Raw genomic sequence first — 16,930 nt, 5'->3', positions numbered from 1 at the left:
GAGGAACCAGTGGGCCTCAGTGCTGTTCTCTGATGAAAGTCGATTCACACTGAGCAGAAATGATGGCCGGCAACGATGTTGGAGACGTCAGGGAGAGCGCTATGCATCAGCCACTGTTGTCACCAGGCCAGCTTTTGGTGGTGGCGGTGTTACAGTGTGGGCAGGGGTGTCCACTTGGTACAGAACTACCCTACACTTTGTGAATGGTACAGTGACAAGCCCATACTACCTGAATAACATCATTAATCCAGTGATTGCGCCCCTACATGAACAGCACAGGCCTAATTTCATCTCCATGGACGACAATACTCCTGCTCATCGAGGCCGCATCATCAGGGAACGGCTGTTGGAGACTGGTGTACCTCAAATGGAATGGCCTGCACTCTCTCCAGACCTGAATCCCATTGAAAACCTGTGGGATCAGCTGAGCCGTCGTGTAGAGGCTTGAAACCCTGCACCCCAGAACCTCAATGACCTGAGGGCTGCCCTTCAAGAAGAGTGGGATGCCATGCCTCAGCAGGCAATAAGTTGCCTTGTGAACAGCGTGAGACGTCGTTGTCAAGCTGTAATTGATGCTCAAGGGCACATGACGAGATATTGAGACGTTCAAATTTTTTGTTGTGGTGTAACTACCATTGTTGTTACCTTTTGTGTTGAATGAATTTTTTGAGATGAGGAAATCAGTACTGCATCCTTCTACTTAAATGTCTTACTTTTATGATATTATATCACTGTAGCATGAACATATTGCATTTTCCATAAATTTCACCTGAAAGCCAAATATCCCTAACTTTTTGTGAGTAGTGTGTATATATATATATATATATATATATATATATATATATATATATATATATATATATATATATATATGTATATATATATATATATATATATATATATATATATATATATGTATATATACATATATATATATATATATATATATATATATATATATATATTTATATATATATATATATATATATATATATATATATATATATATATATATATATATATATATATATATACATACATATATACATACATCTTCTGCCGCTTATCCGAGTTCGGGTCGCAGGGTCAGCAGCCTAAGCAGGGAAGCCCAGACTTCCCTCTCTCCAGCCACATTTGCCAGCTCTGCGGGGGGGATCCCAAGGTGTTCCCAGGCCAGCCGAGAGATATAATCCCTCCAGCGTGTCCTGGGTCTTCCCCGGGGTCTCCTCCCAGAGGGACGTGCCCGAGTCACCTCACCAGGGAGGCGTCCAGGAGGCATCCTGACCAGATGCCCGAGCCACCTCAACTGGTTCCTCTCGATGCGGAGGAGCAGCGGCTCTACTCTGATCTCCTCCCAGATGATGAGCTTCTCGAACTATCTCTAAGGGAGAGCCCGGCCACCCTGCAGAGGAAACTCATTTCAGCTGCTCAAAGAGTGTATAGAGTCCACTGTTCCACGACCAGGATGAAAATCGCACTGCGTCCCCCTCCTGAGTCGCTGGATGGTGAACCAGAATCGCGTCGAAGCCGTCCGGAAGTCGTTCTCCATGGCCTCGCCGAACTCCTCCCACGCCCGACTTTTTGCCTTTGTGACAGCTGAAGCCACATCCCATTTAGTTTGTCAATACCAATCAGCTTCTTCCAGAGTCCCACAGGCCAAGACAGCCCGATAGAACTCCTTCTTCACTGCAGGCTTTGACCGAGTTCTGGGATCACCGCTACAACAGGCATCAAAGACTTTATGGCCACAGCTCCGACTGGCCACCTAAACAATAGAGGCACAGCCCACTCGGACTCAATGTCCCCCGCCTCACTCGGGACACGGTTGAAGCTATACTGAAGGTGGGAGTTGAAGCTCACTCTGACAGGGGACTCCATCAGATGTTTCCAGCAGACCCTCACGACACGCAGGTCCAATGGTGTAAATGACTGTCATGTTTGTGGCTATGACCTGCCACAAGGTGGCAGTGGTATGTGACTGGTTGATGTAAAGGAAAGAGGAAGAAGTAATCAGGCCAAGTTGGTACATCTGTATGGTGCACCCCCTTCAGCTTCTTGGCGTCTGCAGCACCTTTCGTAAAGTGATGGTCACATCTCAAATTGAGCTTTAATTGAGAAATTAATGCCCTACAAACCATTGAGTCCTGATTGAGTAAGTTTGGTTTTATTCCTCCTCTCCTCCTCCTTTTGCTTTACTGATTGAAACATGTTGCCCTTGTCTCATCTGACTTGGGAGGTGGATGTTTCCATAAACTGCATAAATATAACACACAATACAAAGGCAATTTTTCACACATGCAAAACTATGTAGTGACACATACAATACTGACTTTTTTTTTTTTTACTCTTACAATACTATGCCATTACTAACACCATGATTTTTAATAAATACAATACTATGATATTTTTTGACAAACAATATTATGACATTTTTAGCCACATGCAATACTATGACATTTTTTCCACACAATACTATGTTGTGACACATCCAATACTATGAACCTTTGGTCATGACACACAATAACATGACATTTCTGAAACATACAATACTATATTATTACACACACAGTACTGTTTTTATTTCAAATATACAATAAAAGGACATTTATTGACACATACAAGACCATGTTGTTATACAATACTGTCTTTATTTTCATATATACAACACAATTACATTTTTTTGACACACAATACAAAATCATGTTTTGATACATGCAATACTATGACATGTTTTCACATGTTTTACAATCCTGTGTCGTGACACATCCAATACTATGACCTTTTAGTCTGGCAAAATGTCATGAGACACAGTACCATGACATTTCTGACACATACAATTCTATGACATTTTTCGACATGCAATACTGTAATTACACAATACAGACATTTTTTGGCACATGCAATACTATGTTGTTACTATGCATGCAATACTATGTTACAAATTATGACATTTTTTCACACATACAACACTAACATTTTTTGACAAACAATATAAAAACATATTTTGACACACAATATGTTGTGACACATACACTATGACATTTTTTGACATACAATACTCACATTTTTTGACACGTGCAATATGAGAACATTTTTATTACATACAATACTATGCTGTGACATACAAAATACTATGAAATTTTGTGACACATACAAAATGTCATGACACACAATTCCATGACATTTTTGACACATACAATGCTATGTTATTACACACAGTGCTGTTTTTATTTCACATAAACAAGGACATTTTTGATACATACAGTATTATGTCGTGACATGCAATACAATGACATTTTCTGACACTAAAAATACTATGTTGTTACACACACTATGCTGTCATTTTTTAATACATACAATATGGTGAATTTTTTTCACACATACAACACTGACATTTTTTCGCATATACAATACTATGACATGTTTGACACAATACTTTTATTACTCACACAGTTTCATTACTCACACAATACATTGATTTTTTTACATTTACAATATTTTGACATTTTTTGACACAATACTATAACATTTTTTGGCAACAATACTATGTTGTTACACAATATTGTCTTTATTTCAGATATACAACACAACATTTTTTAAACATATAATACAAAAACATATTTTGACACATGCAAATACTAGGTTGTTACACACACACTCTTTATTTCACTCGTACAATGGGATTTTTCGACACGTACAAAATGTCATAGTACAAAATAAAATGACATTTTTGGCAGATACAATACTATGGAATTAATTGACACGTAAATATATGACAATTTTTGACATAGAATAAGATTTTGTGGCACACTCATACAATATTTTTGTTTCACACATATTAGTCATTTTTGATACATGCAATACTATGTATTGGCACATACAATGTCTTGTTACACACAACATACTGTCTTTATTTCACACATACAATACTGTGACATTTTCTGACACATACAATGCTATGTTGTTAAACACACAATGCTGTCATTTTTGATCCATACAATGTTGACATTTTTTTTACAAATACAACACTGACGTTCTTTCGCACATACAATACTATAACATTTTTGACAAACAATACTATATTGTTACTCACACAATACAGTGATTTTTGATACATACAGTACTATACACAATACCATTTTTTTGACACATATAAAAACATTTTTTGACACATGCAATACAATGACGTTTTCACACATACAATACTATGTCGTAAAACATTTTATACAATGACAGTTTTTGACATACAATACTATTACATTTTTAACACATGCTATAATAGTATTGTATGTAATTAAAATGTTCTATGTTGTGACATATCAAATACTATACAATTTTTTGACACATACAAAATTTCATGACACACAATTCCATGACATTTTTGACACAAACAATACTATGACATTTTTTCCACATATACAGTACTATGACGTGACACATAACAACACTATAACGTTTTTGACACATTCAATGTTATGTCATTTCTTAACACATGCAATACTATGAGATTGTTTTACACATGGAATACAATTTCATTTTTCAAAATTAAATACTATACATACAATACTATGACATTTTATAGCACACACAATACAAAGGCAGTCTTCACCACATCCAAAACTATGTAGTGACACATACAGTACTGACATATAATATATCATTACTAATACCAAAATTTTAATGAATACAATACTATCATTTTTTCACACATGCTTTACTATGTTGTGACACATCCAAGACTTAGACATTTTTGACAAACAAAATGTCATGACACACAATACCATAAATTTTCTGACACACAATTCTAAGACATTTTTCGACATCCAATACTGTAATTACACAATGGTCCTTTTTCATACATACAATTCCATTACATTTTATAACACATACAAGACAATGTCGTGACACATACAATACGATGACATTTTTTGACACATACAATACTGTGAAGTTACACACACACACAGTAGTGTCAGTTTTTTTACACGTACAATACTATGACATTTTTTTCGACATGCAATACTGTGTTGTTCCACACAGTACTGTCTTTATTTCATATACAATACAAGGACATTTTTTGACACATACAGTACTATGTCATGACACATGCAATACCATGACATGTTTTCACACATCCAATACTATTACATTTTTTGACACATGAAATACTATGATGATTTTTGACATATACAATACTATGTTGTTACACACACAATACTCTCTTTATTTCACATATACAATACAATGACATTGTTTGACACATATAATACGAGAATATTTTGACACATTCAATATTATGACATTTTTTTAACACATATAATACTATTTCGTGACACATACATTACTATGATATTTTTGACATACAATTCTATATTTTTATACACACAATACTGTCATTTTTGATACATACAACATATGAATACATACACATGGAATACATTGAAAATTTTTGACACATACAATACTATGTTATGACAGACAGTGCTTTCTTTATTTCACATATACATTACAAAGACATTGCTAGACACATTCAGTACTATGTCGTGACACATATAATACTATTACATTTTCTGACACATACAATGCTATGTTGTTAAACACACAATGCTGTCATTTTTGATCCATGCAATGTTATGACATTTTTTTACAAATACAACACTGACGTTCTTTCGCACATACAATACTGTAACATTTTTGACACATGCTATAATAGTATTGTATGTAATAAAAATGTTCTATGTTGTGACATATCAAATACTATACAATTTTTTGACACATACAAAATTTCATGACACACAATTCCATGACATTTTTGACACAAACAATACTATGATATTTTTTCACATATACAGTACTATGACATGACACATACAACACTATAACGTTTTTGACACATTCAATATTATGTTGTTTCTTGACACATGCAAGACTATGAGATTGTTTTACACATACAATACAATTTCATTTTTCAAAATGAAATACCATGTCTTCACACACACAATACTGTCATTTTTAATACATACAATACTATGACATTTCATGACAAATGCAATACTATGTCATGACACATACAATACTTTGACATTTTTGACACAGACAAAACATCATGACACACATTAACATGGCAGTTTTGACACAGACAATAGTTTTACATGACACAATACTGTCATTTTTCATAAAAATACAATAATATGACATTTTATAACACATGCAATACGATGGTATTTTTGACACATGCAGTAGTAGTAACACATAGAATACTGTATTTTTAGCACTTACAATACTTTGTTGCTACTAACACAATACAATCATTTTTGATGCATACATTGCTACGAGAGTTTTTGACAAACAATACTGACATTTTGTTAACACATACAATACTATGACATGTTTTCACACATCCAATACTATTACATTTTTTGACACATGAAATACTATGATGATTTTTGACATATACGATACTATGTTGTTACTCACACAATACTCTCTTTATTTCACATATACAATGACATTGTCTGACACATATAATACGAGAATATTTTGACACATTCAATATTATGACATTTTTTTAACACATACAATACTGTCGACACATACATTACTATGATATTTTTGACATACAATTCTATATTTTTATACACACAATACTGTCATTTTTGATACATACAACATATGACTTTTTTTTTACACATGGAATACATTGAAAATTTTTGACACATACAATACCATGTTATAACACACAGTGCTGTATTTATTTCACATATACAATACAAGGACATTGTTAGACACATTCAGTACTATGTCATGACACATATTATACTATTACATTTTCTGACACATACAATGCTATGTTGTTAAACACACAGTACCGTCTTTATTTCAAACATACAAGGACATATTTTGACACATTCAATATTATGTCATTTCTTAACACATGCAATACTATGAGATTGTTTTACACATGCAATACAATTTCATTTTTCAAAATTCGATACCATGTCTTCACACGCGCAATACTGTCATTTTTAATACATACAATACTATGACATTTTATAGCACACACAATACGAAGGCAGTCTTCACCACATCCAAAACTATGTAGTGACACATACAGTACTGACATTGTTTGTGACAATAATATATCATTACTAATACCAAAATTTTTAATAAATACAATACTGACATTTTTTCACACGCGCTTTACTATGTTGTAACACATCAGATACTTAGACGTTTTTGACAAACAAAATGTCATGACACACAATACCATAAATTTTCTGACACACAATTCTAAGACATTTTTCGACATTCAATACTGTAATTACACAATGGTCCTTTTTGATACATACAATTCCATTACATTTTACAACACATACAAGACAATGTCGTGACACATACAATACGATGACATTTTTTGACACATACAATACTGTGAAGTTACACACACAGTAGTGTCAGTCTTTTTACACGTACAATACTATGACATTTTTTTCGACATGCAATACTGTGTTGTTCCACACAGTACTGTCTTTATTTCACATATACAATACAAGGACATTTTTTGACACATACAATACTATGTCATGACACATACAATACTATGACATGTTTTCACACATACAACACTTTGTTCCATACACTTTACTGTCATTTTTTGATACATACTATGATGTTTTATCGCTATACAATACTATGTTATTACTTACACAATACCGTGATTTTCAGTACAAACAATACCACGACATTTTTGGACGTAACATACTATAACATTTTTTTGACACATAGGATACTATGTCGTTACTAAAACAATACCATCATTTTTTTATTTATGCAATACTATGACATTTTTTTGACACAAAATACTCTCATTTTTAACACATGCAATATTATAACATTTTTATTACATACAATACCATGTTGTCACATATAAAATACCCTGAAATTTTTTGGCACATACAAAATGTCATGACACACAATTCCATGACATTTTTCACACATACAATACTATGTTGTTACACACACAATACCCGTACTTTTTTTACACATGCGATACTATGACATTTCTTAACACATACAATACTATGTCGTGACAAACAATACAATGATATTTTTTTGACACATGCAATAACATAATCCTTTTTTTTTAACCTATACCTATGTTGCAAAATATACAATACTAATGAATTTTGACACATACAAAATGTCATGACACACAAAACCATGACATTTTTTACAGATACAATACTAACCTTTTTGACTATTATTACACAATACTGTCATTTTTCAAACATACAATACTATGACATTTCATGACAAATGCAATACTATGTCATGACACATACAATACTTTGACATTTTTGACACAGACAAAACATGACACACATTAACATGGCAGTTTCGACACAGACAATAGTTTTACATGACACAATACTGTCATTTTTCATAAAAAATACAATGACATTTTATAACACATGCAATACGATGGTATTTTTGACACATGCAGTAGAAGTCACACATAGAATACTATACTTTTTAACGCTTACAATACTTTGTTGCTACTAACACAATACGATCATTTTTGATGCATACATTGCTACGAGAGTTTTTGACAAATACTGACATTTTTTAACACATACAATGCTATGACATGTTTTCACACATCCAATACTATTACATTTTTTGACACATGAAATACTATGATGATTTTTGATATATACGATACTATGTTGTTACTCACTTTATTTCACATATACAATACAATGACAATGTATTGTATAACAATGATTGTGTGACACATACAACACGAGAACATTTTGACACATTCAATATTATGACACATACAATATGTCGTGACACATACAATACTGATTTTTTTGACACATATAGTACAATGTGTACAATGTTTTAAAACACAATAGTTTTTTTTCATACATACAATACTATGTCGACACACATTACTGATATTTTTTACATACAATTGTATATTTTTATACACACAATATTGTCATTTTTGATACATACAACATATGACATTTTTGAATGAAGACATATTTTCACACATAAAACACTGTCGTGACATACAATATGCCATTTTTTATTATATACAATATCATGTTGTTACACACACAATACTATTATAATACTACTATATTTTTTACACATGCAATACTATGACATTTCTTCACAAATACAATACTATGTCGTGACAAACTACACTGACATTTTTGACATACAATACTATCATTACACAATACCATCATTTTTCAAACATATGACATATGACATTTTTATGACAAATGCAATACTATGTCATGACACATGCAATACTTTGACATTTTATAAAATATACAACATGATAGTATTTTTGACACATGCAATAGTATGTAGTCACACAGAATACATTTTTTACACCTACAATACTTTGTTGTTACTAACACAATAAGATCATTTTTGATACATACATTGCAATGAGATTTTTGGACATACAATATGAACATTTTTGATACATACAATACATCATGACACAAAATACCATTACCTTTTTGACACATACAATACTATGACATTTTTATTTACACATACAACATTATGAAGTTAAACAAAATAATGTAAATGTTTTAAACATACTCCATTATATATATTATAACACATCCAATACTATGTTATGACACATACAACACTGACTTTTTTTTTTTTTTTTACACATACAATACAATGTTGTGACACATGCAAATACTATGACATATTTTGGCACCCCACATGTCACATGCAATGTGACAAATGCAATACTGACATATTTTCACATATACAATACAATGACATTTTTTCACACATATAATACTATAAAAAAAATTTGACACATAGAATACTATGACGATTTTTGACACATACAATACTAACATTTTTTGACATACAATACTGACATTTTTTTAAACATACAATGCTAAGGCATTTCTTCACACATAAAATACTGATTTTTTTTTTACACATACAGCACTGTGTGTTTACTCACAATCTCGTCATTTTTAATACATACAATACATCAACATTTTTTGCCATATAGAATGTTATGACTTTTTTCACACATACATTACAATATTTTGATAAATACAACATATGACTTTTTTGACACATGGTATACTATAAAAATCTTTGACACATACAATATTGTTATTACTCACAGTACTGTCTTTATTTCACATACACAATTCAAGGACATTTTTAGACACATACAGTACTATTACACTTTTTTCACACACTCAATACCATGTTGTGACACATATAATACTATGAAATACTATGAAAATTTTTGACAGATAAAATACTATGTTGTTACACACACACACTACTGTATTTCACATATACAATACAAGGACATTGTTTGACACATACAATACTATGCTGTTACACAATACTGTCTTTTATATTTTACATGTACAACACAATTGCATTTTTTGACACATGCAATACTATGACATGTTTTCACAATACAATACTATGTTGGGACATTAACAATACAATGACAATTTTTTGACACACAAAATACTATGTCGTGACTAATGTAATACCGTCATTTTTTATATATGCAATACTATAACTATTTTTTAATTACATACGATACTATGTTGTAACAAAAAATGCTCTGAAATGTTTTGACACATACAAAATGTCATGACACACAATACCATGAAATTTTTCACACATACAATACTATGACATTTTGGACACACAATACTATCATTACACAATACTGTCATTTTTTAAACATGCAATACTATGACATTTTAAAAGATAATCAATACTATGTCTTGACACATACAATACTTTGACACAGAAAATGTCATAACACAGATTAACATGACAGTTTTGACACAGACAAGTTTTCATGAAAAAAATACTGACATTTTATAACACTTGCAATATGATGGTATTTTTGACACATGCAATAGTATGTAGTAACACGTAGTGTTACATGTATTAACCTATAACAATTTTTGACATACAATATTGACATTTTTCACACATACAATACTATGTTGTGACACATACAATACTGATATATTTTGACACATACAGTACTGTGTTTACTCACAATCTCGTCATTTTTAATACATACAATACTTTAACATGTTTTGCCACATACTATGACACTTTTTTAAACATACAATATACTGTCGTGACACATACGTCACTAAGTTTTTGGTCATACAATTCTATGTTGTTGCACACACAGTACTATTTAACAATTCCAATATTATGACATTTTTCAACATATTCAAAGTGTCATGACACATAATAACATTACTTTTTTACATATACAATTCGTCACAACACAATACCGTCATTTTTCTTAAATACAGTACTATGTTTTTGCACACACAATACTGTCATTTTTTGACACATGCCAGACTACAAAGTTTTTTGCACATACAATACTGTGACATTTTTTGACACACAATACTATATCATAAACAAAATACTTTCATTTTTTTTATACAATACAATTACATTTTTTCAACACAATACGGACTATTTCAACATACAATACTATGTCATCACTAAAACATAGCTGTCATTTTGCATACAAACAATACATACAATACAATGACATTTTTAACACAAACTACTGTCATTTTTTTACACATACAATACTGTGTCATTACACACAGTACTGTAACTTGTAACTGTACTTGTACTGTAACTGTAGATTACTGTAACTCTCTATTAGATTACTGTAACTCTCTATTACTGGGCTGTCCTAAATATGCCCTGAAAATCCTTCAGCTGATCCAGAATTCTGCAGCCAGAGTCCTGACCAGAACCAGCATGAGAGATCATATTTCTCCAGTTTTAGCCTCTTCATTGGCTGCCTGTTGAATCTAGAATAGAATTTAAAATCCTTCTCCTTACATATGAAGCCCTCCACAACCAAGCACCACTATATATCAAAGACCTCATTGTTCCTTATAAACCAAGTAGAGTACTTCGTTCACAGACTGCAGGCTTACTTGTGGTTCCTTGAGTCTCAAAGCAGGCCCCTCTCTTGTGGAATAAGCTCCCAGTTAGTGTTAGGGAAGCAGACACCCTCCCCACCTTTAAGTCTAGGCTGAAGTCTAGTCTTCAGACACAATAACAGTGTTGCATCATTAACATGTGTGTCTCCTGTCTCCTGTCTCAGCAGGTCTCCTTGGCCGGGAGTAGCAGTTCCTGTTGTCTGTTTTTCTGTCCTCTTTCCCCCACAGAGCAGAGGCAGATGGCTGCCTGTCCCTGAGCCGGGTTCTGCCGGAGGTTTCCTTCCTGTTAAAAGGGAGTTTTTTCCTTCCCACTGTTGCCAGTGTGCTTGCTCAATCTGCTGGTTTCCTTATATAGGCTGTTATAAATTGGCTTTCATTATGTTTTCCCCTCTGTCTGTAAAGCATCTTGAGATGGCATTGCCGTGATTTGACGCTATATAAATAAAGTTGAATTTAATTGAATTGAATACTGTCATTTTTTTACATGTACAATTCTATGACATTTTTCACACATACAATACTATGACATTTTTTTAGATATATGTCGTAACTCAGACAAGTCATTTTTGACACATGCAATACTATGTATTATATATTATGTATGTATTAGACAGACAATACCATCTTTTTTTTATTTTTTTTTTTTATTTATTTTTTTTTTTACACATACAGTGCAATCACACTTTTGACATTTTTTGGCACATTTAATGTAATTTTTGACACATACAATATTGTCTTTTTTTACACATACAATGACATTTTTCACATATGCAATACTTTTTTCACATACAATCTTGTAAAACATACAAAACTATCACATTTTTGACACATACAATGTTATTTGTCACACAATACCATCGTTTTTGATGCATTCAATATTAAGACACTTAACATACAATACTATATTTTTTGACAAACACAATACCATTATATTTTTTAAACATACAATTTCTTACATACAATACTGAATTCCTTTGACATACAACATTGTCGTTGCTCACACATTACATTTTTTACACATTCAATACTATGACATATTTTCACACACAATGACTATGTCAGGACACATACAATTCAGCCATTTTTTGGCACACAGTTCTGTACATACACAATATTGTGACATTTTTTGACTCATACAAAACTATAAATTCTTTTTTTACCCATACAATGCACAATATAATACAATACATACAATCCACACAATACTGTCTTTTTGACACATACAATACTGAGATTTCTTGACACATAGTATACTATGTCATGACACATGCTCTTCTGTAATCTCACCCCTGCCGCCACCCTCCCCAAAACCCATAATGATTGTAACTGACTTCTCAGACCTCTTATCAGACTTAGTGCTGAATACTGATAAAGTCATTGTTCTGGGGGATTTTAACATTCATCTTGATAATGAACATGACGGTTTAACCATTGCCTTTAACTATATTAAGTTCAATTGGATTTTCACAAAATGTCCACAGACCGACTCATTCTCATCGTCACACTCTGGATCTTGTTCTGACATATGGCATTAAAAGTGATCAACTAACAGTTTTTCCCTCATAACCCTCTGCTGTCTGATAATTTTTTCAATAACTTTTGAGTTTACTTGACTACACAAGGGCTGAGAAGAAAATTCATTATAGTCGATGTTTGTCAGATAGTGTTAACAAATTGAAGAAGTCTATTTTAGCAGTATTTCCTCCAACACCATGTGTTAACCTGACAGGAAACACCCATCCAAGCTTTACTCCAACACAGGTCGATGAATGTGTTGCTGGAATGACAGCTTTAATGCGTTTAACACTAGATAATGTTGCTCCTCTAAAGAAGAAGAGAACCAGTCAGAAGAAGCGGGCCGGTGGTTTAATTCCCAGCTTCAAGCTTTAAAACAGACATCAAGACGCTTGGAAAGAAAATGGCGTTCATCTGGCTTAGAAGAGTGTCACATAGTCTGGAAAGACAGTTTAATAGTGTATACAAAAGCCTTGCATGTGACTAGAACAGCTTATTATTCATCATTGATAGAGGAGAACAAGAACAACCCCAGGTTTCTTTTCAGCACTGGAACCAGACTGACTAAGAGCCATAGTGCTGTTGAGCCATCTATTCCTTTCAACCTCAGCTGTGATGACTTTATGAGTTTCTTTGTAAACAAAATAGTTTCTATCAGGAAGGAAATCAGTAATAACCTTAACACTGCTAATGCTATTTCATCTGCAGCAGTCTTAGAGACGTCTTTAGAAGCTGATTTTCATTTGGACCATTTCTTGCCTGTACAGCTCTCAGAGTTAACCAACAAAATAGCTTCATCTAAACCTTCAACCTGTGTTTTAGACCCCATCCCAACCAGATTATTCAAGGAAATATGTTTCTTAATCAATACATATGTACTGGACCTGATCAATTAATTAATAGGATATCTACCTCAATATTTTAAACAGCTGTAATTAAACCGTTGCTTAAAAAAACAACTCTGGATCCAGAAGTTTTAGCTAATCATAGACCAATATCTAATCTCCCATTCTTGTCTAAAATTCTTGAGAAAACAGTTTCAACCCAACTATGTTCCTATCTGAGCAGAAACAATCTGTTTGAAGAGTTTCAGTCAGAATTTAGAGCTCATTGTAGCACAGAGACAGAGCTGGTGAGAGTCAGTAATGACCTTCTCATGGCCTCAGATAAAGGACTTCGATCTGTACTCATTTTAGATCTCAGTGCTGCACTCGACACTATTGATCACAATATTCTGCTACAGAGGCTGGAACATGTTATTGGGATTAAAGGGACCACATTAGACTGGTTCCAGTCATATTTATTTAATAGATTTCAGTTTGTATATGTAAATGATGAGTCTTCCTCACACACCAGGGTAAGTCATGGAGTTCCTCAGGGTTCTGTACTTGGACCAATACTTGTCACATTATACATGCTTCCCTTAGGAAATAATATCAGACAGCATGGTATAAATTTTCATTGCTATGCAGATGACACTCAGATCTACCTTTCCATGAAGCCAGATGAAACCAATCAGTTTCTTAGATTACAAAAGTGTCTTACAGACATCAAGACCTGGATGACTGAATTTTCTCCCTTTAAACTCAGACCAGACAGAGGTTGTTATCTTCGGGCCTGAAAACTTAGAACAAATTATCCAGTTATGTAATTAATCTGGATGGCATTAATCTGGCCTCCAGTACCACTGTGAGAAATTTTGGAGTCATTATTGACCAGGACTTGTCTTTTAGCTCACATTTAAACCAGGTTTCTAGAACCGCCTTCTTCCACCTGCGTAATATTGCAAAAATTAGGGGCATCTTGCTGCTTCATGAGCCGCAAGTCAAAAGTCGGTGAGCTGCATGCATGTAGAACACTGTCGTAGGGCATCTCAGCCCTGTGTCTGGGTTCACCACATAAATCGAAGGTGTACTCCAGGAGCTGCGAGCTGATTGCTCTGATTGGTTGACGCCCCGCGTCAAGCGGCCAAAGTTCAGATTTTCCATCTCTGGCTTTTGACACATGTTCCCGCGGAAACTTAAACTTGTTAAATTTTCAGCGACGCGAGAAAGCTCAACGCCCCTTTGACGTGCCTCCACATAGACTTTACATGTAAACCTGCCGCTCTGGATGCTCAAAACGCGTTTGGTCTGAACACACCATTATTGATGAAAAGAATTCAAACTATTCCTTGTGATGTGAAGGTATTTATTGTTTTTTTTTTTTTGTATTATTAACTACACGTTAGGGAAATTGCACGCAGTTTGTGGGGGAGAGGGTGGACAGCGAAACCTCCCTGTGGAGTCAGATCCAGTTCTTCCTCTGAAACTCCAGGTGGAGGAGAAAACCGAAAGCGTTGCAGAAGAGTGGCAAAGAACAAGAAGAGTTCCATCCTGGCCAGATTCTCTCCAGGACACATCCTGAGACCTGCAGAAACAGATCCACAGCTACTGCCTGGAACCTGTAAAATATCCTGCTAATATGAAGATGAATGTCACAAACCTGCAGAGAAAGGCATAAAGGCATCCCGTTTGAGGAACCTTCCATCTTTATCCAGGAAGTGGGCCGGATGGAAGCTGTTGGGCTTCTCCCACTCGCTCTCATCATACAGGACAGATGCCAGGAGAGGAATCACTGTGGTGCCCTGGAGACAATGTTTAAATAGCAAATCTCACATCATAGAAACATATTGATCATTCCAGAAACAGTCTGGGGTTTTAAACACGTCCGACCTTCTTAATGAAATGACCCTGGAAGGTCACGTCTTGGCTAGTTCTGTGGAAAAGAGACAAGGGGACGATGTTGGCCAGTCTCTGTGTCTCATGGATTACAGCGTTTGTGAAAGGCAGCTTCTGTCGGTCCTCCCCCTGCACCTGACGACCTCCAATCACTCGGTTCAGCTCCTCCTGGACCTGATCTGCAGGATTAAGAGGAATGAATGGCAAAGATGAAGGTAATTCTTTCAGAAAAAAAATTCATAAAATATATTCTGCTCCCTACCTTGTATTTTTGGATACTTGACCATAAACAGAATCCCCCATCTGAGTGTAATAGTGGTTGTTTCCATCCCAGCACTGAACAGGTTCATTATTGTTACCAGAAGGTTTGTACTGTGGAAGTGATTGTTGGGGATCCCAGACTTCTGTGGATGAAATCAGCAACATTTATATAATTCAAGTCTGTATGTAAAATAAGGAGAAAACAAATTAAACACACCCTTCAATTAACTTTTTTTTTTTTATTACATTCAAAGCTAACAGTGAAAAAAAGGCATGTACCCTCCAAAATTAAATTAAATTTCATTTATACAGCACTTTTCATGTCAAAGAACAGCCAAACTGTTTTACATAATAACGGCAGTAATTATTGACTAAATTAAAATAATAATACCTAAGTGTACCATCTTAGGTTCCTCATGA

The 16,930-nt window shown here is 33.8% G+C and overlaps 1 protein-coding gene across 1 annotated transcript in view; it reads right to left on the bottom strand.

The window, feature by feature from the left end:
• LOC306767627 (cytochrome P450 2K1-like) overlaps nt 1–16,930 on the bottom strand; it is a gene marked incomplete at both ends in the record, with an annotated part of 28,552 nt that overhangs the window by 1,913 nt on the left and 9,709 nt on the right. Inside the window, 4 exons of the mRNA XM_079255701.1 lie at nt 15,804–15,938; nt 16,014–16,155; nt 16,244–16,428; nt 16,512–16,653. Coding sequence (XP_079111827.1) covers nt 15,804–15,938; nt 16,014–16,155; nt 16,244–16,428; nt 16,512–16,653 — 604 coding nt within the window. The remainder of the gene's footprint in view (nt 1–15,803; nt 15,939–16,013; nt 16,156–16,243; nt 16,429–16,511; nt 16,654–16,930) is intronic.

This window comes from Telmatherina bonti (assembly GCF_933228915.1).
Source record: "Telmatherina bonti genome assembly, chromosome: 16".
In the NCBI taxonomy this organism is placed as follows: Eukaryota; Metazoa; Chordata; class Actinopteri; order Atheriniformes; family Telmatherinidae; genus Telmatherina; species Telmatherina bonti.
The sequence above is the reverse complement of the archived record's forward strand: the minus strand, read 5'-3'. Positions and strand labels throughout refer to the sequence as shown.